Genomic DNA, 22,540 nt, shown 5'->3' with positions numbered 1-22,540 from the left:
TGTCCATCTGCTCCACCAGACCACGGTCTGTCTCACCTTTGCAAGAGTGGTGAGTTTTTGTACGACTGGGCTGACAGCTACGCAGCCAGGCTCCCAGAACCCTCCCCAGCAGCGGCAGAATGCTGGGTGCTGAGGGGATGAATTAGGCAGAATGCGAACTCCAGGGCTGGTGGCGAGATGTTTTAATGTCACTTTTAAAACACGGACATAAAATGTATACATAGTAATATGCACGGATCCTAAGTGACAACACTCTGCTCAAGCTAAGGAATATTTCTCTCACCCCAGAAATTCCCTCTTGCCCCCTTTCAGTCAACCTCCGGACTCACAGCAACCACTGCTGGTAGCTGCATTTTCTTTTTTAAGATTTACAAAAATATTTTTAGTAATCTCTACACCCATTGTGGGGCTTGAACTCACAACCCTGAGATCAAGAGTCGCATGCCCCACCCACTAAGCCTGCCAGGCGCCCTGGTGGCTGGATTTGCAGACACTGTCCAGGCAAGGTCGGTGGAGTGTTTTTATAACATCCCAGCCAGTCCCCATGTCTTAACACCACTATTTTCAGCAGTGAGGCCCATTTCTAATACCAGTGTGCTAACTGGTACAGCCTCTGGGGTTGATGGGAAATAAAAGAAGCTAAGCTCTGGTGGTGGCCAGGATGAGAGAATTGCCATGCTGGGCACTGGGGCCGAGAACCTTCACCCTCACCCCTCTCGGTGTGAATTCCCTCAGAGCAACTGTCTGCTCCCGGAGCTGAGCTTAAACTAACAGACATCTAACATCACATGGTTGGTGCTCAAATTCAGACGCTATAGCAGAGAAGGACCAGCAAAACAGGCCAGGCACCGGGGATATTGGTGGGCTGGCTTGCCGGCTGGGAAGGCCAGCCAGAGGGCCCCAGACGAGTGGTCTCCTGGAGCCGAGAGTCTGGTTGACGTCCTGTGGGCCACACGGCCAGTTCAGCAGACATAGACCCCATTCGAGCAAAATCTTCTCTCACCACCTGCCACCTCGTTTCAGAGCCCCCTCTGACCCGCCCTTTCCCCTTTCCTGATGCAGGGTCATCTCAGGGGCTTCTCTGGAACGTGGAAGGAGAAACAGCTCCAGAGAAGCATGATCAAGGCTGCCTGTTTCTCTCTCTCTCTCTCTCTCTCTGCAGCCCCCAGACTTTCCACCTTCCAGGAGTCCAGCGATTCCTGCTCCTGGGTTCAATTCTTGTGGGTCCCCCTTCCTGAAGTCCCTCTCCATCCTTCCCCTGAGTACACAGTGCGCCCTGTAGTGCGTCCTCAAAAAATGTTCCTTGGTGGAAAATTGCTTTCCTGGCTCTCACATGATCCTTTTACTGAGCTTGTGATGTGGGTAGAAATTAGGAAGACTGTGACACATGGGGAAATGAAGCTGAGGGTGGGTGTCTACCCCACCAGCCTGCTGGTGCTCTTCACACCAACACACACACACACACACGCATGCATGCACACAAGCCTGCACCCTCTGGGCCTACCTGCTCAATTGCATGGGGGCAGCTAAGCCTTGGTATCTTTGTAAAATGGGGCAACGTGTCAGATGCTCACTCTATAGGCTCACTCTTCACCTTTCTCCATTCTGCACTGGTCAGTGGAAGCTGACCTTTCCCAAGGCCGCAGCTCTCACCAGGTTCTGGAACTTTCTCTTGTTCCCCAGGTGGCAAAGGCTTCTTGCTGCTGCTAGCCCTGAGTGCTACCAGCCTTTCTTGGCCCCTTCATCTCTGCCCACCACTTTGTAAAAGTCTCTTCCTCAAACCCTTTTCAATTACCCCCTTTCTATATGCAATCTGTTTCCATCCGGGGCCCTGATGGCTACGAGAATTGATACCAGAATAGCCCTGGGAAACAGATCCTTGGTTGCGGTGCTGACATCTGAAATTGGGCTGCTCCCACATCTTGAGGGGCACTTGAGCAGCCTCCTTGACAGGGGTAATGGACATCGGCAATCTGCGGTACCCCCCGCCACATCACAGCCACTGACTCTAGGGCCAGTGGTGGCAAGAGATGGACGGGGAAGATATTGGGGGATCAAGTAGCTCTGGCACTTGGTCACCATGGTGACAGTAGTGATTACAGACTGGAGTGGCCTTCTGACTTTCCATCTGAAGGCCCTAGGAAACGTGCACAAAGGAAAAAAGCAGATTGAAAGCCTTAAATTGGGCTACGCTGGGGGAAAACATTTCTCATATTTGCCTGGAGGCAATGAGAGGTGATAGGGTGTGTTCTGAGGAAAATCAGCATCCCTTGTGAGGCAACTTCCCCCAAGTGAAGTCACTGAATGACTTTTATGCTAGGAAAGGCTGGTTTCCTCAGACCGAAAGCAGGGCACTCTGCCCTCACCAACAGGGAAGATTCAGGGTGTGTTGGGTTCTCCTTAGCAGAAGATACTTGGGGGTGGCACACTTCCTTGGCTCTGCAACCCGGGGACTTTGACAGTGAAGGCCTGGGCTTGGTTCTCTGCCATACCTGCACTGTCACTACCAGAGAGCAAAGATTCCTTCAGGGTCACCCTGGGGCTCCCTAAATTTCCTCTCTTGCATGGAGTCATGAGTTCAAGGCTTTCAATCTAAGCCCCAGTGGATCCAAGGAACCACAGACCCTGTGTCTGTAAATTAACTGGAAGAATTCCCCCACTAGTTTCCTGACTCAAGGAGGCTCTGAGGGGTGGAAAGGCCAAATGGAAGCCCCTGAACTGCAATGTCACCACCATCAAAGGAGCCAACCAAAGGCAATACTGTATTCCTAAGGGAATTTCAGAAATTAGTGCCGCCATCCAAGATCTGAACTATGCAGAGATTATCATTCCTGTCAAGCCTCAGTTTACCTCACTTATTTGGCTGATGCCAAAACCTGTTGGGTCTTGGAGAACGGCTCTAGATTAGGTAGGATGTCAACTGCAGCTGTGGTTCTATACCTGAATTTTTTTACTGGAACAAGTCAACACAGCTCCTGGTCTGATGTACATCTTTGACCCAAGATGTGTTCTTTTCTATTCCACTAAGTAAAGATCATCAGAAATCATCTGCCTTTGTATAGCAGAGACAGCAGCACATCTTCCCTCTGCTACTCCAGGGTTTTGTCTATTCTGCGGATTTCTGTCATAACATGGTCCAAAGTGACAACCATCATCTTGACATAGTTCAGAACACTATGCTGGTTCATTATATTGATATTTTGGTAATTGGGCCTACTGAGCAGGAAATTGGGAGCATTTTAGATTTTTGGTAGAACATATGTATGCCAACGGGTGATAAATCGCACAAAAATTCAGAGGCACATCATGTCAGTGAACTTTCTAGGGTATCTGGTGGTCTGGGGCATGTCAAGATAACTCCCATAAAACAAAAGACAAGTTCCCCCTGCAAAGAAAGAGGCAAAATGTTTGATGGGGTTCTGGATGTTTCGAGGCAACATATATCCCATTGGGCTGGGCTATTCTACCCATTTACTGAGAAACCTGGAAGACTGCACGTTTCGAGTGAGGCCTACAGCAACATAAGACCGCAGAGCAAGCTGCCCTGGAAGTGGCAGTTGGAGACTTAGACATGGCAGTTGGCAGTTGGAAGTGACAATGGTGAAAAAGACGCTGTGTAGACAAGCTCCAGCAGGCAAGTTGCAGGACAGTTACAGACCCTTAGGGTTTTAGGTTAATTCATACTCTCTTCTGCCAATAACTATTCTGCATTTAAAAACAGCTCCTGGGGGCACCTGGGTGGCTCAGTCGTTAAGCGTCTGCCTTCGGCTCAGGTCATGATCCCAGGGTCCCGGGATTGAGCCCCGCATAGGGCTCCCTGCTCAGAGGGAAGTCTGCTTCTCCCTCTCCCACTCCCCCTGCTTGTGTTCCCTCTCTTGCTGTGTCTCTGTCAAATAAATAAATAAAATCTTAAAAAAAATAAAAAATAAAAACAGCTCCTGGCTCACAACTGGACGTGGTGGAGACTGGAGGCCTGACTGTGGACACCAAGTGACCCATGCCACCAAAACTGGATATTATCTGATCCCGCTAATCATAAAATTGGACATGCATGGTAGCATTCTATTATTAAATGTCATATATGAAATCAGGTCTGAGCAAGTCCAGAAGGCACAGGGAAATTGCATGAGCAGATGGTTCAAATTCCCATGGTACCTCCTCTTATTGCTTCACCGCTTCTCCCTTAAGTCGGGGGGAGAAAACACAGACACGATTTCCAAGTGAGTCTGCGTGGTATGTAAGCACCAGCCACAAGTGGACAACTGCTGCTTTAAAGCCACACTCAGGGTGTGTCTACAAGACATCGATGAAGGGATAAAGCTCTCAGAGCATCAGGGTAGAACTTCGGGTTATATCGGCTGTCCATTCTGCATGGAAGGAGGGATGACCCGAGGTACAGATCTACACTGATTCACGATCAGTGGCGAACAAGTTTGCTGGCTGGTTAGAAACCTGAAAATGACAAGACTGGGAGATTGGCGGTGAGGTCTAAGGGAGAAATATATGGATGGACTTCTTGAAACGGGCACAGGTGGTGAAGCTATTTCTGACCCACACAAATGCCCTGCGAGAGCATCCATTATGAAGGCGGGTGTCAATAATCAGACGGACGAGACCCATTCTGTAGATGTCAACTTCTTTTCCCAGCTACCTTAGTTCTTGCTCAATGGGCCCACATACAGAGTGGCCATGGTGGCAGGGATGGGGGCTATTCATAGTAAGGTGGGCAGAATAATGACATCCCAAAGATGTTCTAATTCTTGGAATCTGTGAATACATTTTACATGGCAAAGGTGAATTAAGGTAGCAGATAGAATTAAGGTTGCTGAACAGATGATTGTAAACCTACAGAGAGTATCCTGCATTATCTGGATGGGCCCAATGTAATCACAAGGGTCTTTAAATGCGGAAGCAGGAGGTAGTCTGTGTCAGGGTGGTATGATGTGGAAAAGGACTGGCCATGACCAGTTTTGAAGATGGAAGGAGGGCACATGCTAAGGACTGCAGGTAGCCTCTAGAAGCAAGAAAAATAGATTCTCCTCTAGAGACTTCAGAAAGAAATGCAGCTCTGCTGACACCTTGATTTCAGCCCAGTAAGACTTATGTCAATCTTCTGACTTCCAGAACTGTAAGATAATAAATTTGTGTTGGTTGAAGTTATTAATTGTGTGGTAATTTATTAGAGCAGCCATAGAAAACTAATGCACATAGGCTCACCGTATTCCCTCGCCTAATCTGATGGGCAACTGGCACTGCTGAGCACCCTGGCTGCCCACAGCAAAGACCAAGCTGAGTTTCCCATGTGGCACCACTCCCTGGGTTGATGGTTCTCAAAGTGTAAACTAGGAACCCCTGGGGGTTCCCCAAGAGTCTTTCAGGAGTTCTGTGAGGTCAAATCTACTTTCATATTAATACTAAGGCATTCTTTGTCTATTTCATTGTCATCCTTTCGTGAGTGTATATAGGAATTTTCCACAGGGCTGACATATGTACAACAGACTAAATGCTGAAGCAGATTTGAGAATCTGTCTTGCAGTAAGCCAAATATCTTTCGAGATTTGCAAAAATGTTGTGTAATGCTGCTCTACTCACAGTTGTTTTGAAAGTTATTTTTTTGTTCAAAACTTTACATTTGTATTAACATCTAATAGATATATTCATTTTTAAATGACTATTTTAAAGCTTAATTTCTCGGGGACATCTGGGTGGCTCAGTCAGTTAAGCATCTGTCTTTGGCTCAGGTCATGATCCCGGGGTCCTGGGACCGAGCCCCGCATCGGGCTCCCTGCTCAGCGGGGAGCCTGCTTCTCCCTCTGCCTGCCACTCCCCTTGCTTACACGCGCTCTCTCTCTCTCTGACAAATAAATTAGAAAAAATCTTTAAAGCTTAATTTCTCATCCAGCAAAATAAATATAACCACCACAAAGGCCCTTTATAATTTTTAAGAGTATAATTTTTCAATAATATTTAAGAATGTAAAGGATTTCTGAGACCAAAACCTTGAGAACCACTGTTCTAGGGGGACCATCTAGCTACCCATTGGTGGGCTGATTACACGAACCCCTTCTTTTATGAAGGGAAAAGTTACTTACTAGCTCATGGTAATAAACATATATCTCTGATGTGCACTTCCCTTCCCTGCCTGCAAGACTTCGGCGAGCACCATTGTCTCTGGACTTTCCAGAGCGCCTTATCCATCACTGTGCTATCCCACACATTGCCTACCTTCATTCTGTGGTGAGGGGCACACAGCGATGATCTTAATGCATTGGACTTACAATGTGCCCTGTCGCCCAGAAGCAGCTGAATGGATAGAACAGTGTTACAGCCCCAGCCGGGAGGTACTACCGTGCAAGGTGAGGTGGACGGGCAGGATGCAGTCCATGCTTTCAATCAATGGTCAATATCTGGTTCCATCTCTCATAGCCAGAAGGCAGAGGCCCAGGGACCGAGGGGTAGGGATGGGAGTGGCTCCTCTCAATATTATTCCGAATAACCTCCTAGGGGAATTTTTGCTTTCCATTCCCTCAACTTTGCGTTCAGTGGGCCTGGAGTCCGTATGCCCAAAGGAGGAATACTTCCTCCAGGGAACACATACGTGCTTCCTTTAAATTGGAAGTAGAGTCTTCCCTTGGGTCATTTTGAGCTCTGTATGTTACTTAACCTAAAGGCAGAGAGGGGGTCAACTGTACCAGATAGTGTGATTAATCTAGATTACTAGAAGGAAAATGGGGGATGGGCAGGAAGGCAACATCTGGAATCCAGAAGCTTTACTGGGTGCCTCTTGGATCTCCCATGTCCAATAATGACTGTCAGTGGGAAACTTGGCAACCCAACGAATCTAAGACCAAGAAGAAAACCTGAATTGCACAGGAATAAAGGCTTAGGACAACCCACCAGGTAAAGAGCCCAACCAGAGAGCTGGCGGCTGGTAAAAGGGGCACAGAAGGGGGTGGAAGGAGGATGCCATCGAGGGCTGAACTAAGCATTGTGAGCAGCTGCAGAAGGGGGTGCTGTGGTGGGTTTCTGCTGTTTTCTGCACCCCAACCCCCATCTTACTGAAAGAGCCCGGTGATGACATTTTAAGTTAAAGGGTATGACTGAAGGACGACAAGAATATGGTGTCTGACAAGGAGGCGGTGGCTGATGAGACTGGTTTTCCTGTTGGGGATGAGCTTTCCCTCCACTTTTAAAAAAATTGAGCTGAACGGCACATAACCTAAAATGAGCCATGTTAAAGTGAACCATCCAGGGCACTCCGTACCTTCACCATGTTGTGCACCCATCACCACAAACTATTTCCAAAACTTTTCATCACCCCAAGCAGAAATTCTGTAATCATTAAGCAATAGGGACATGAGTTTTTCATCTGAAGGATGGGTGGGGGGTGGAGGGGCAAAAGGAACAGCCCTGCTCAGATATCCTGCCCCCTAAACCCACTCTCCCCTTGCTCCATTTACTGCAAGGCTGACCTCTGTGGGCCGAACTCAGTGAAGTCACTCGGGGGCCTTCCTTGCTGGCTTTCAGATGGGTTTGGCCAAGGGGAGGCACCAGTAGGGCAGCGCCCTCCTCTTGCTCTTCAGGTCGAGGGGTTATAACAGCTTCACTGTAGTGTGAGCCCCCTGGGCCCATGCCTGCTAGGTTCCCTTCACCCTGCCCACATCTCTGTAGAGAATCCTTTAGTTGAAGGCTCTTCCATACCACTTTAAGTGTACTATCTTTTCTTGTCGGGGCACTGGCTGATACAGGAATGGATGCTATGGTCCCTCCTGACAGGTCTTTTGGCACTGACCACTCCAGACTCCCGGTCTGAGCAAAAGAGACGCTCTCCCCGGGCAGCCCAGGTTCCAGGGGTGCCCCCACGGAGTGTGCCAAGGCCCCACTGCCCTCTGGTGGTCACCTCCTGGAAATGCACCTCAGGGATCCAACCTCCACTGAACGGAGACCACTGGACCCCGCACTGTGCTGACCCTTACACACCTGAGCACTTTCATCCACGCTTTACAGGTGACAGAACCTTCCCGGTTGCCCTTCCTATGAACCAAAATCTAACCGAGGACCGCTAGGTCCCATCTTTGCCTCCCTTCCTGTCACCCTCTGACCCAGCCAAACCGGCCTTTTCTCAGATCCTGGGGTCTTTGTCAGTGCAGCTCCTGATGAGAACATTCAGGAACTCCCTGAAAACTTCTTCCCCTGGTTGACCTCAGCTCGTTCTTTAGTCCTTTCCTAAGACGACTCAGGACAGTCCTCCTTGCCACCCTCCTCCCCCAATTGCTGGGCCGCCTCTCTGAGAGGCTGAAGGCGCCCGAGGGTAGGGAGCGCCCCGCGTTGCTCACTGCTCTGTCTGGTGCCTGGCACACAGTAAGGACCATGCCCGCAGCTGACGGGGAGTCAGCGTTTCTTGTGCCAGCCACTGAGCTAAGTGCCCCCAGGCCACCCTCCTTCCCGAAGTCCTGGTCCCTAGGAAGCAGCCCTCAACTCTATAAAAACTCACACTGATTTATTAGAATATGAAAAAGATCCGGTTTCTTCCGTATGGGCGGCAGAGCCTCAGCAGCTGCGGAGGCTTTGAACCTGGCTGTCCACGTCACCCTTGCGTGGTGAACTCCTGCCCAAAACAGCACTTGCATGGAGAGGAGAGGGACAGAGGGGCACCCACTGCCCAGTCGGCTGGGAAGAGGGACACTCTGACTATTGCACAATCCTGGGGAAGGACAGACACCAACAGGCCTGGGCCTGGCCATGGTGGCAGTGGGGGCAGGAATGTGTGCCTGGGAGCAAAGGCCTCTGGACTTTGTCCTGGGGTCCAGGACTCTGCCCACCCACCTGTCCTGGTGGGGTGGGAGATGCTCGGGGAGGCCTTCTCCCCTAAGGACTGGGCTCCATAGCAAGCTGGGTGCGGTGCACGTAAGAGGTCCAGGGGCCGAGGGGGTGGAGAGGGACGAGAGAAAGAACAGGCCAGCAGGAACTGGGGGTCAGGCCCAAGAGCACAGAAGATGCCGGGGGGCCCAGCATCAGCGAGTTAGAGAATCATGAATTGGAGTGGAAGAAGTCATTTCTAAAATCATAGCCTTGGGGCCACAGTTAAGAGCCCAGGGGATGAACCTGGGGGAGTGTTGGGCAGGCAGGCACAGATGAGGAGGGGTAATTCTCTGGAGGTGAAGGGCTAGAGCTCTGGTAAGCCAGGGGTTTTCAAAATGTTTTAAAAACAGGAATGCCCTCTGTGCAAATTGAATCATACATGGAGTGTTACAAACAAAACAGATAAAAAGGCAGCACTTTCTGGAGCCCCTGACAGTCCCACCCCTGACAGTCGCCCCTGGAGGGTCCAGTGGTCCCCACTGGAGCAGTCTGGAAAGCGAAGTCACATCACTGTCCAAAGCGCCCCAGCTCCGGTCGGAGAAGCTCAGAGATGCCCTCAGCCTGCAGGTCTGAGTAAGACAGGTCAGGGGGGCTGGCCAGGGTGACAGAGTTGGCAGGAGGAGGGTGGGCCTGCCGGGGGCCACTGATCCCCACCCCAGATACCCGGTCCCTCAGTCTTTCTGCTGTTAATGTAGGGCCTGGCCTAGGCCAAGAAAGGTCTTGGCTCCTTCCCTTTCCAGGTGGGACCAAGGCTGAGCCAGAGGCTCTTTGGTTAGGAACTAAGATTGGTTTGAATGAGGAGGTTGATGGAGTAGGGACCAGGCCTCCAAGGGCTGGGAATCTCGAGGCCCTCGGCCGGGTTTGGGAGAGAGCCTGAATTGGGAAGGGGCAGGATCTGCCTCACTGCCCAACAGTTCTGCCAAATGGATTGGGAAGGCAGTTCTGGTGGGAGGGAGGGTGCTTCCCAGGAGGCAGGGGGAAGCCGTGCTGCGGTGGGGGCTGTGGGCCCAGCTGCCATGCGGTCGGGGGAGGGGCAGGGCCAATCCAGGTCAGGAAGGACAAAGGGAGCCCCCAGCTCCCCCAGCAGCCCCTGCTCTGGTGGGAGAGTCTGTGGCAGGACGGGCACTGCCCACTGACCCCAGCGCTACTGCCCCTTGGGGATGAAAGGCTCTCCCTCCCCAGGCTCGGGGTGGGGACCTGGGTCACTGAGGCAGCGCTGTATCCTCTGCGAGCTGGGACTGTCACTGGGCCCAGGGGTGAAGACGTCATCCGTTCCTGGGGAAGAGGGCTCCTTGGTCCGCATCACAATGCCCCCGTCATCATCCTCATCCTCCTCTGCCACCCTGGCTGGGTCCCGGTTCAGCCCCAAGACCTTGCCCTTCAGCTCCTCATTCACCAGGTCCACAGACTCGGGTGACTGCGGGGAGGCTGGGTCGATGGTGATAACCGGCAAGTCGGCCTTCGGCTCATAGGCCAGCGGGTCTGGGGACCAAGAGCAAAGGCACAAGCTGGCTTCTGCCCCCAAGCCCTGCCCAGCATGTGCCCCCCCCTTGGTGTGTGCCAGCAACTCCCACAGAACCTTCCTGTGAGCGTGGCAGTGCCGCCATGTTTCAGGATTACTCCACGGGGGCCTGGATGAGCCCTGATCAGCAGTTTCTCTTCCCCTCACACTGAGGTCCCAAAGGTAGGACTGCATTCCTCTCCTCGGACCAGGGGCTCCCATAGGTGACCCTCCCCCAGACCAAGAATTAGAGCCCCCTCCTGAGTCACCATCTGCCCCTAGGGCCCAGGCCTGCGAGAAGGTCTGCTACTGTCTCCCCCACATGCTGGATATCCCAATGGTGCAGACCCTTCTTGCCTCCCTGCCAGGCACCAAAGCCCTTCACAGTCCTCCCTGTAAGCCCCACATGGAGCACCTCTGTCCTTGGGGAGGACAGCAGGGCCATGCTTCTGCCCCCTTGGGGGAAGCCCCAACTCCACCTGATGTAGAAGGAGCTCACGGCTTGGGAGGAGGTCAGAGGGAGAAGCCTGTCCACCCCAGTGGCTCTCTGAGGCCCCTTCCTGTTGGAGTCTCATCCTCAGGAGACAGTGGTACCAAGTATCCTGCCTCCAGGCCCCTCTCCAGGCACCCTGTGCCCCGCCTTACCTGAGCCGATGCGGGCCCTCGACATGGTGGGTGAGTCCAGCTTGTGCGCCGGCACCGTCAGGTAGTTGTTGATCTGACAGAGGAAGGGCAGACGGGGGTGAGCACGGGCAGCCCTTCGGGATGGTGCCCGAGGCTGGTGGTCACCCCCCGCCCCCAGCATGTTCGGGGCCCGCGCCCCTCTGGCGGTTCCTCATTAGGCTCGTCGTCTGCGTCTGTCAGTGCCAGCACTGAGGCTTCAGCTCAGGAGTTCCTGAAGGCTCAGCCCAGCCTCTGTCAAGCTGCAGGATCTCTGGAGCAGCCTTAAACGGCCCTGTCTCTCCCACGGCGACCCAGCCCATCTCTCTTCCAGGCCACACTCGCCCCCGATGTCCAGACCCATAAAGTCAGCTCAGGAGTGGACATCTGGACCCCAAATGGCCCGCAGGTATCTCGATGCAATAGGCTGAAACTGAACTCAGATTCTTATCTTCCCTCAAGACCTTGTTCCATCCTCACATCCCCCTACTGAACCACCACTCCCAACAGCCCAGAGCAGAAGGCTAGAGAATGACCTCTTTTCTCTTCCAACAACCCCACCTCAAACGGGTGACCAAGGCTTGCTAGTCCCACTTCCTAAATGTCCCTCGAATGTACCCGTTCCTTTCCACCCCCACTCTCCGCCACCACACTAATCCAGGCCACCCCCCCACCCTTTCCCATGTCAGCCCCTTCCTCAGACCGCTTCGTGGCCCTCTGTGCCCTGCGAATAAAGCCCAAAGCCTGACACCATTAACAAGCTTTCTGGAAAGCTGAGCCCTCTCAGTTTCTACCGAGGGCCACGTTCTGTGACCGGGGACACAGCTTGGGCCTTCCTCTGCCCACACTCCCTTCATCCTGGCCCCGTTCCTAAGCTTACCCTGACTGCGCCCCCCCCCCCCCCCCCCCCAGTTCAGAGTGCTCTGGGCCCCTTGCACTTCCTGTCCTGCCTGGGCCACTGCGTGAGCAGCTCTGCGAAGGAGGGACTGGGCCAATTCACTGCTGGATCCACAGAGGCTACTCTGATGCTCAGCACTTAGAAACCGCTCACAAAAATGTCCCCAAGCAAACGATCGCATGCACGCATGCCTTGTGATGTGTGGCAGGTGCCTTTCCCCTGGGCCTTAGTTTTTCCGCTGGGAGCTGGGAGACGAGGGGGTTGGAGCACGCGGACAGACTCAGATGCCTGAGCATGCGGTAAGCAGGCACTGGCCTCTTTGTTGCCCTGAATGGGGGGGGGAGGCGGGGGAGGACGCAGCTTTCTGGAACCTGTCCTGGGGGCTCAGTCTTCCAAGTAAGCAGAGGCCAGAACAGCTGTAGTGGCTCTCTCACCAAAGGGGCCTGGTGGCAGGGGCACGGGGAGTCCAGGCCCCCCGGGAAGGGCAGGGGCCGGCTCGGGGCCCAGACCCACCTTCTGCTCCAGCTGCCGGGCCTTCTGTCTGCGGAGCAGCATCTGGTTCCAGGCCTCCTCGTAGGGGTCTGCCACCAGCGTGTGCCTGTTGTAGGACCGCAGCTGTGGGGGGACAGCAGCTGTCAGGCCCCAGCAGCTGGGCCGGGGGGGGGGGGGCCGGGGGGGGGGCTCTGCGCATGGGTGGGGCAGGGCTGGGGCAGGGCTGGGGCAGGGGCCTCCTCTGCCGTAGGGGCACTGGGCAGGGCGCAGCCCCTCACCCGCTGCCTGGTTTTCTGCAGGTTGTTCCTCAGGATTTTGCGGATCTCCTCCTCCTTGTCCTTGGACAGCGCTGGCAGGATGCGCTCGGCAGGCAGGGACTTGGGGTGGATGTTCCTGGACAACAGGGCACAGGTCAGGTCCCCAACAAGACCGTGACCCTGGGGCCTGCCAGGCTGGGCCAGGAAGTGACCCCGGGGATGGCCTGCGAGTGGGGGGCGGGGGGCGGTCCTCTGCGGCCCCACAGGTCTCTCACCCACCCTGCTTGGACAACAGATGGGCCTGCCCCACCCCCCACCCCTTGCTGCCGGTGGCCTGCCAGGCTGGTGGGAGGGGTCGGAAACTGCCAGTGTCGCCAGTGGCACTCACTGCATGGAGACAGTGGAGACAGCAGAAGGGATCTTGCCCATGCCACCGCTCTCCACCAGCTCAATTGCCTGCTTCATCTCCATCTTGTGGTAGAAGGCGATGAGCTGTGGCTCCTTGGAGCGCTCCCCCGCTATCAGACACTTCTTCACGTATTTCTTGTTAAACCGGTTGAGCCTGGCGGGAGGAGGGAGAAGATGCGTGGAGCCAGCTCCTCAGGGTGGGGAGATGCCCAGGCCCAGGGAGACCCTCACCTGCCCCTCCCCACCCACCTGCCCACCAGGCCTGCCACCTACTTGTCCTTCCAGTGGTGGTGGCCGTAATGGCCACAGATGTCCTCGATGCCTGTCAGAAGGTGGTCCAGGAACTGAAATGGGCCCAGGGCCAGGTCAAGCCTCACTGCTGGGCTCCTTCCCTACCGAGACTTCTGAATGGGCCCCCACCTCCCCCACCCCCGGGCCCCCACCTCCCCCCCCCCCCCCCCCCCCGCCGTGCAGCTCTGCTCAGCCCAGACTTGCAGTTCCAGGAGCAGCCAGGAGGTGGCACCAACATCTCACTCATCCTGAACCCACGGCCCCTCAAACCCTCTGCGGAGGCCCGGCTGAGCCCCCTTCCCTGAATCCACCTGTGCCCAATGCCTGGGATTGGTTCCTACTAGAGGTAGAGATGGCATGACACCCCCTCCTAGGGCTCCTGGTTGCCCACACCACACCGGCCTATGAGCACCATCTGGTGACCTCAAGGGGCTGAAGGCCCACCCGGCACTGGGATAAGGGAGGAGGGGGCCGAGCGAAGCAATGGATGTGAGGCCTAGCTGCTCCCCAGCTCCCTGAGCCTTCTCCTGCAACCAAGGGCCCAGGCCCAGTTTCCAGTACCTGTGTGTGGATCTCCTCGTTGATAGAGCGCTTGGTTTCTTGCTTTTTCTTCACAGCCAACAGGTCTACCAGGGGCCGAATGGTCATGCCCTGGGGGGCAGGTGGGCGTCAGGCACTCTAGGTCTGCTACCCTGGCAGGGAGGCCACGGAGCCTCCCCCCTCCCCCGCACCCCTCAGAGCCCCTGAAGCTGGGATGCCCTCTGCTCTGAGGTGCCCACTCTCCCAACCTCCATGTCAGCCCTTGTACAAGGCAGGTCCTTAAGGCCTGCTTCCTCCTGAAGATACAGCCCCTCCAGGTGAATGACTCACACATTGGTCATCTAGCCTGGGCGAGGGGTCAGAGGGCCTGGGTTCAAATGTGGGCTCCACCACAAACGTGCTTTGCAACCCCAAAGAAGTCAGGCCTGGCTGATAGGGAAAACCACTTCACAGGACTGCAACCACCCAGCCTAGTAACAACAGTAACAGCTAATTTCATTGCATGCGTGCCCTGTGCTGGAGCCAGGGGTGATGTACTAGGTATTAGCTCTTGAATGCCCACACTGACCCTGAGAGGTAGGTTCTTCCATTGTCCCCATCTTACAGATGAGAGGTTAAGTAACTTTCTAAGGTCTTACAGAAGTAGTAGTAAAGCTGGATTCAAACCCAGGCAAGGAGGCCCCTCCCTCAATGCTGACGTCACTGAAAATGGGCTTGGTAAGCCATTCGTGTATACAACTGCCAAGTCAAGGTGATAAAATATTTCTGACGATGGGAACAGAGCAAAAGGGCAAAAGAGGCAGCCCCCCATCCTTAGAAGGGACAGAAGGTGAGTCTGGCCCCAGGAGGATGCCTCCACATGTTTTTCTCCTGAGAAGGCAATGCTGTTTCCCATCTAAAGCTTTGCCAAGATTTGCGCCTAGAAGAGACAGAAGGGATAGAGAAATGGAGGCCTGGACAGACTGTTTCTCACTTGCCCAAAGTCACAGGTCAGGTAGGTGGAGCACTGACACCATCCGGGCTGGGTTTCCCTGGGGATTCTGAGCGGTGTGGGGGACTCTCAGCTAAGCCAGGGTCATTTAAATGCACAGAGATCACTGCCCAGCAGCTGGAAGGACTCCAGGATCATCTAGGCCGGTGCCTTCCCTTCGCAGATGGGGAACAGAGACCCAGAAACGGGAGGAGGGTCTTTCCCAGGGTCACACAAGAGCAGCAGAGCTTGGGCTGACTCCAGACCTCCTACTGCCCAGTTCAGCAACCTTTCCAGCTTCCCCCTCCTTTTGTGCTATTATTCCCATTTCACAGGCATAGAAACTGAGATCCTGAGACATTAAATCATTTCCCTGAAGCCCTGTACTTAGCACCACGGGCCTGCTGACTGCGCCCACTTCTCTCAACGCTGTCTGGATTTCTAAGTTAGGCAGTGTTCTGACTGGTTGCTCGTTATCACAACTTCCCCTTCACAATTAAGGAAACTGAGGACCAGAAAAGGGGAGCAGCTGGCCCAAGACTGCATAGCCAGTTATCGCTGGACTAGAACCCACGGCCCCCTTGTGGGTTGTGTGCTTCCTCTTTCCACTGGCAGAGTCAGGGTCCCCAGGCAGGGCTGCTCTGCCCCGTCCAGCACCTGCACAAAGACAGTGAAGAAGATGACCGTGATGATGGCAGTGAGAAACAGGTCACACATGGGGAAGTGCTTCTTGTCCAGGAGGTAGCCCAGGGAGAAGGCGATGGCCCCTCGCAGGCCCCCATAAGCGATGATGAACTGGTCCTTGGGGGTTAGCTTCACGATTCGGAACTTGTTGATGAACCAGGTCAGGCCCAGCACCCCTGCCAGGAAGGGCAAGAAGAGCGTCAAGCTGTCCCCAGCCCCTTCTGGCTTCTGTACCCGCAACTGCTCTGCCTGGAGGCAGCCCCCGCTAGTACGCCTGCCCAGCACACTCATTTCCTGGGTCCCTCAGCCAAGAGCTGAGGGGATCCTTCAGGGCCGCCCCCCGCAACCTGGATGTGCTCTAGAGACATCACCGAGGCCTCCAGTGGCTGGAAGCCAGAAGGGGGCTGGGGAAGAGCTGAAACAAGACTGGCCACAAGTGGATATCTATCCATTATGATGGGTCCATGGGATCTACTTTTCCGCATGCTTCAAATTTTCCATAATAAAAAGGTTTTTTTTAAATGCAGAGACAGGGATTCAACCTCAACCCACAGAACCGGAATCTCTGAAGGATGAGGCCCAGGACTAAAGGGATTTTAAAACAGTGTACGAAGTAGAGGTGATAGCCAGCCAGGCTCAGGGACCACAGACTCACTCTCGGAGAGGAGAGTGAGATCCAGAGGGGTAAGTGACACAGTCACTGAGGTGAGGTATGTCTGGAAAGCATAAGCAGAACCCAAGGACCCGAGGCCTGGTCCCTGTGTGTGGCCCAGGGCCGGCAGCATAGACGGGTCTGCAAGTGCTCAAGTCATCTGCGCCAGAGACAACGCAGAGAACATTCACAGACCGGGCTCTGTGGTCCCAGGGTCCCTGAGGCCCCTCGGTTCTCATACACCATGATTGTCTTCCCAGAGATCACAGACTCCCTGTGAGCCATCACAAGACCCATCACAGCCTCAGCATTGCAGAGAGGGGCAGGGAAGCTGCTGTCCGCCGCTGAGCTGGGAGTGGCCAGCAGCCGACCCGGCCAGGCCCCTTCACACGAGGCACCCACCCCCTCCCCCCCAGCCCGGTTCCTGCCTCCACGTCACACGCACACGCGCGCACGCACACACCTCTACCCGGCTCCAGCCCGGGACCTCACCCAGCACTCTGGCGATGAGGCAGAAGAGCAGGGTGCTGATGACAAAGGTCCAGTTCCAGTGGTGGGAGCCGGCCACAGTGGAGACGCCAAGGAAGATGAAAATGAGGGTCTCACTGACGCTGCTCCACATCTTCAGGAAATATTTGATGGTCGTGTGGGACTTGTGGGAGATGTTGGCCTCCACGTAGGGGCGCATCACCACTCCTGAGGCGATGAGTCTGGGGTCACGAAAGAGCAGAGTTCGGGGTTCAGAGGAGCTGCACCTTCCCAGAGCCCCTCCACTGCCGGGGAGGCAGACAGGGGCCCATGTCCTGAGCCCCCCGACAGGTCAGAACCCACGGCAGGCTTTACACGACTCTTCCGGCTCTGTCCTCTCACTCAACCCTCCCAGGCGTGGGCACGTTTTTGCATTTTTCAGATGAGGGATCTGGGAGGTAGAGAGACAGATGCCTGTCCACTGTCACCCTGCCAGTGAGCGGCAGAGCTAAGATGCAAACTAAGGTCTGCCCAACTCTAAAGTCCATGCCTCCCCCCAAGGCCATGCCGCCTCTCCATCTAACAGGAGTCAGTCACACACGTCCATGGCCTTGGTTTATTCCCCTGGAGCACGGTGTCGCTAACACATGGAGGTTCCCATAGGGAGCTCTCTTCCAAGCAGCTGCCCCAGCCCTCCCTGCCTGGCATCCATCCAGGCTCTGCTCCTGCTGGTCCGGCCTCCTCAAGGTTACCCCGAATCCCCCAATCTGGCCTGGCCTCTGCACTTCCAATATCTTCCCCTACTGGGCAAAACTTTGCACCTCACTGCCTCTCCACATTCCCTGGATTTCAACACCCAGCTGAGGCCTCAGGACCTTCAGGACTCTTCATGGCAATGGAGGCCCCAGGCCTTCTTCCTGGGGCTGTGGAAGGGCACAGTGAATGCGAGAGCCTGTCGCCAGCTACAGCCAAGGAACTCCCTTTGAGGCAAAGGGAAGAAGTAGCAGGGCTGAGGCTTTCTAGAACTTTAAACTCAGTGCTTCCAGGGGCAGTCCCAGGAACTGGAGCCTGGTGCAGGAGTCTCATCCCAGGGCTGGAGGCTGGGCCTTGGGGAACCCCCTCGTGACCCCACAAGCACAGGGAATCCAGGTTGGCGGCCTACCCCATGCTGCACCCAGACTCACGCCATGATGCCCGACAGGTGGAAGAGCTCAGCCGACAGGTAGGCCATGTAGCTATAGAGGAAGACGAACAGTGGCTCGATGACGCGAATGTGGGCCGTGAATCGGGAAGTGAAGGCTGCAATGACCCCGTAGACCACGCCTACAAACACCCCGCCCAGGGACACCACGAAGAAGCTCAGGAAGCCGAGGACGATGTCCACAATGCCCACTCGGTCATAGTTGGCAAACTCCTCAAAGAGGTGATACAGGACCTGGGGGGAGTGGTGTCGGCTGGTCGGCAGGAGGGCATGGCCCTGGACCCCTCCCCCAGCTCCCTGGGGTCCACCTAGAGTGATCGCATGCCCTCCACTGAGGCCACATGGCTACAAGAGGAGGCCACATGATAGCAGAAAAACCCTAGTGCCAAGCAGGTGGTCAAAACCACTGGCCCAGGGGCCAGAGGACCTTGCTTCAGGCCTGCAGCGTGCTGTGCTGATGAAGAGCACACACTCTGAAGCCAAACTAGCTGGGCTGGAATTGTGACTCTGCTGTTCCCCAGCTGTACACTTGGGGCAAATGACTCCAGCTCCCCGCGCTTCACTTCTCCTCACCCTAAAATGGGATAACAGTACCAACCGTATAGGGCTACTGCGAGGATTAAAACTAGTTCATAAAGGCAAAGGGCCCAGAACCATGCTCATCGCGGTGCCAGCTACCACTCGCGCTAGTAGGTGGCCTCTCTCACGGTTTGGCCTTGGGCAGACTGTGTCCCTGTCTGGATCTCAGTCTCTCCTTCAGCGCAAAGCAGAGAAAGTTCAGACAACGAACTAGAACAGGACTTCTTAGCCTCTGGAAATTTCTGAAAATATACACAGCGAGGCCATACCCTACTTGGATTCTCGGGAGGTGGGGCCCAGAAATCTCTGTTCAACAAGCTCTCCAGGTGGTTACCATGAACAGCCAAGTTCAGATGCTAAGGCACGAGGGGCTTTCTAAGGCTCCCCCCCACCCCCCACCCCACCCCACCCAGACTGGGAAATACAGCGTCACTGTAGTGCTAGCGTCAGACGTTGAAGTGGCACATCACATACTATAAAGCCCTTGGACAGTGGCTATCCTGTTCAACACACAACAGCCTCATGAGGTCGGCGAGCAAGGATGCCTGTTCCTCCCCTAAAGAAGCTCAGAGTGGTGGAGCGACTTGACAAAGGGCCCCCAGCCCCCAGCAGCAACACCAGGCCCAGAACTTATTCCCTACAGCAGGGGGTAGGCCCTCCTGGATGGGGGCAGCGTTGAGGTTCTGCCTGCACTTAGGTGCTGGCTCCCTGGCTACTGGGCCTACTCCTAGACAGCTTGCCAGGAAACCGGCTGGGGACTTCCCAGGCCTGGGGTGCTGAAAGGGAAGAGGACCTGAGAATTGCTGAGAAGGAACTCCCCAAAGCCCCCAGGCCCTAAAGGCAAGGAGGCGTGGGCAGGAGAAGTGACTTGAGACCATGCAGCTCAGGGGCTGCCTTCAGCTTTAATGTCAGGAAACAGGGCACTCACTCTCATGCCCAGAGCTCTAGAAAGGGCCTGACGTGGGCCAAGCAAGACAGGGAGATACCAAGCACTGGCCCGTCCCCAGTGTTTGCCTGGGCCATCGCTGTCTGAGAGACGGGGCAGGGATCCAGCAGTGGACAACAGGTGTGTTCTCAGCCCTAGGCCACCTACACTCACTCCTGGCCTGAGGAGATTCATGGGTCCCCAGGGTCTACCCCCTGGACCAATAGGGCAGGTAGAGAGGGCAAGGTCCTCCTTTCCCACCTGGCTGTACTGTCAACGGGAGTAGAGAGGCAGCGTGACACAGTGGTAAGTGTGGGGGCTCTGGACTCCCACCGTGTAGGTGTGAAGCCCAGCTACATCACTTACCATCACTTACCAGCTAAAATGACCCTGGATCAGTTCCTCAACCTGTATCAGTAGCTCAGTTTCCTCACTTGGAAAAACGGGATAATTACAGTGCCAACCTCATGGAGTTTCTGTGCACGTTAGATGAGGCAATATTCAGACTGGAAGTGCTCAGACAGGAAGTGAGCACGAGCAATTCCTACCAGCACTACCACCACCTGGGGAGGCATGGCCATAGGCCCAAGTTGGCCAGGCTGAGGTACCCACTTGACATAACCACAGCCCCACTGCTCCCCAGGAGTGCCAACCTGAACCCCATGACCCAGATCCAACTGGGGAGGGCCCTGTCTGTGGTACCCACTAGTGTGACCCCTGTAAGAACCCTGGGAGGATGACGGGCCGGGTACCACAATCCTTGTTACAGATGGAGAAACTGAGGCAAGAGCTGGTGCTAGAAGGACCAGCACCGAGGCCTGCTTGCTTAGATCAGGCTGCTGCTCTCCCAGCCCCACAAGGACCCAAAGAAAGCAGCAGGGGAGGAAGAGGAAGAGGAGAGGAAGCTGAGGCTGCCTGTGGCAAGCCGACCACCACTACTTTGTCTCTTTGAAGTGCGGCTTCCGGAGGGACTGGGGGTGGGTGAAGAGGGGGTGCGTGTGTGAGCATGCATTCCATGCACACATGTCCTTGTGTTTTCCTACTCTCTGAGGGGTCCAACGAGGAGGAGAATGGGGGTGTTTTCACAACACGACTGAGTGTGCACATACACGTACCCGTTTCCTGAGGAAACTGGCTGGGAGGAAAGGCATGTGTCAGCACAGGCGGCGTGGCCGGGTGCAGACTGCACTGGGGGCGTCTGTCCTTACTGGCCCCCGGGAGGAAAGCACCACCCGCTCGGCCACTTTGCAGCTATCGAGGAAGCCCAGAGAGGTACAGTCACTTGCCTAAGATCACATAATAAGCGAGTGGCCAACCTCAGGCCTATCCATTTTATTTATCACTTTCTAGAGGGGTTTTGTTGTTTTTTTTTATAGTAAATTTTATTTTTATTTTTTTTAAAGTAGGCTCCATGCCCAATGTGGGGCTGGAACTCGTGACCCTGAGATTGAGAGTCACATGCTCTGACTGAGCCTGCCAGGTGCCCTTCCTGGAGGTTTTGAGGGCAGGGTCCCTTTCCACCACGGCTGCCTCTGAACTCTGTACAAACCGAACTGTAGCTTAGGATGCAGCCAACAGGACGGCTGCACTGGCCCTCCCGAGCTCAATAGCCTCTAAAGGGTAAACTAAAGTCTAAAGATGATATGTTTAACCAAATTCACCTCACAGTCCAAGTCAGGGACAGAGAGGGTATGGCCTGGAAAGGCCAGGAGCTCAGGCCCTGACGTCTGACAGATCTGGCTTCTAACCTTGGTCCTATCACATGTTAGCAAGTCGTCTGACTTCGGTGGGCCTGCTGCCTCCTCTGTAAAGGAGAATAAAAAAGCACTTCCTAAGGGCATCACAAGGATTACATGACATAATGCACGTGAGTGCTCAGCACGACGCCTGGCACACAGCCAGCAGGAAGGGACATCTGCTGTTTCGCTACTGTGATCAGAAGGTGGAGGTGGGATTCACTCTGGACCTGGATTCGGGTCTGGGCCTCTCACCACAGTGACGGCGTCGTTGAGCAGGGACTCCCCGAAGACAAGGATATGCAGCAGCTCGTTGATGTGGATCTCCTCGAAGACGGCCAACACGGCCACGGGGTCCACGGCGGAGATGATGCTGCCGAAAAGCAGGTTGTCCAGGAGGCCGATGTTGTTGATCTGCTCGCCGCCCACCAGGCACACGGCGTACATGAGGCCACCCAGGAAGAAGGCGTTCCACAGCGTGCCCACCACGGCGAAGATCAGAATGGTGCCCAGGTTTTCCGTGAACTGCCGCAGCGGCAGGAAGTAGCCCGCGTCCAGGATGATGGGCGGCAGCAGGAAGAGGAAGAAGACATCCGACTGCAGGAAGGGGGGCGTCTCACCCACGCCCTTGATCAGGCCCCCCACCAGCAGCCCCACCACGATCAGCAGGCAGCTCTCTGGGACGATGCTCGAGATAGTGGGGATCACATGGAAACCTGCGGAGAGTAGGAGAACAGGAGGCCATGGGCTTGCAGCGAGCCGGGACGCGAGGCTGGGGACGGGGCTGGAGATGAGAAGGGCAGCTAGTGACAGGGGCTTGGCCTCAGAGGGCTGCTCTGGGAACTCTCTGAGCCTTGACTTCCTTGCCCAGGACATGGAAGTGGTAATACTAGCTTCCCAGGGTTTGCTGTATACACTAAGTGACAATGTTTTTGAAGTGTTTTTCTCAAAGGATATACAGATGTTATCCTTGTCTGTCATAGAGTGGTAGAAAGAAGCAGCTCTGTATGCCTCCAGAAGGCAGAAATGATCCACTGATTACCGAGGCTCCAGGTATCCAAGGGCATTACCTACACCTCCATTCCTAGACTCGGGCACTTTCCTGCCGAGCCCACAGAGTTGCTCAAGAAGCCAAACAGCGATCAATCAAATTTGCATGTGAGACAAAACCTATCTGGCCATCTGTTTCTAGCCTAATCCCCTCCACTTTAGAGATGGAGCAACTGAGGCTCAGAAAGGGGAAAGGACTTGCCCAAGGGCACACAGCAAATTAGGAGCAGAACCAGGACAGAACCCAGGTCTGAACCCCCAGCTCCCATCAAACTCCTAAGTTCTGTAAGTCGACCCCTGCTCTCCCTCCTCATCAAGGCACAAACATGCCCCTCTGCCTGAGGCCCGCCAACCCTCTCCCTGAGC

General features: G+C 55.0%; 1 protein-coding gene across 1 annotated transcript in view; it reads right to left on the bottom strand.

Annotated features, from left to right (window-relative positions):
* Nucleotides 1-167: 167 nt before the first annotated feature.
* SLC9A1 (solute carrier family 9 member A1) overlaps nt 168-22,540 on the bottom strand; it is a 57,643-nt gene continuing 35,270 nt past the window's right edge. The window contains exons 2-12 of the mRNA XM_028113687.2: nt 21,380-21,840; nt 17,868-18,118; nt 16,708-16,925; nt 15,537-15,739; nt 13,931-14,020; nt 13,352-13,422; nt 13,059-13,232; nt 12,692-12,806; nt 12,435-12,536; nt 11,009-11,081; nt 168-10,344 (exon numbers count right to left, since the gene is read on the bottom strand). Of these exons, the coding sequence (XP_027969488.1) occupies nt 10,007-10,344; nt 11,009-11,081; nt 12,435-12,536; nt 12,692-12,806; nt 13,059-13,232; nt 13,352-13,422; nt 13,931-14,020; nt 15,537-15,739; nt 16,708-16,925; nt 17,868-18,118; nt 21,380-21,840 (2,096 nt within the window). The 3' untranslated portion in view covers nt 168-10,006. The remainder of the gene's footprint in view (nt 10,345-11,008; nt 11,082-12,434; nt 12,537-12,691; nt 12,807-13,058; nt 13,233-13,351; nt 13,423-13,930; nt 14,021-15,536; nt 15,740-16,707; nt 16,926-17,867; nt 18,119-21,379; nt 21,841-22,540) is intronic.

Source organism: Eumetopias jubatus, unplaced genomic scaffold, assembly GCF_037043125.1.
Source record: "Eumetopias jubatus isolate StellerSeaLion01/CBP00866 unplaced genomic scaffold, mEumJub1_p1.0 scaffold_4, whole genome shotgun sequence".
Taxonomy (NCBI): domain Eukaryota; kingdom Metazoa; phylum Chordata; class Mammalia; order Carnivora; family Otariidae; genus Eumetopias; species Eumetopias jubatus.
The sequence above is the reverse complement of the archived record's forward strand: the minus strand, read 5'-3'. Positions and strand labels throughout refer to the sequence as shown.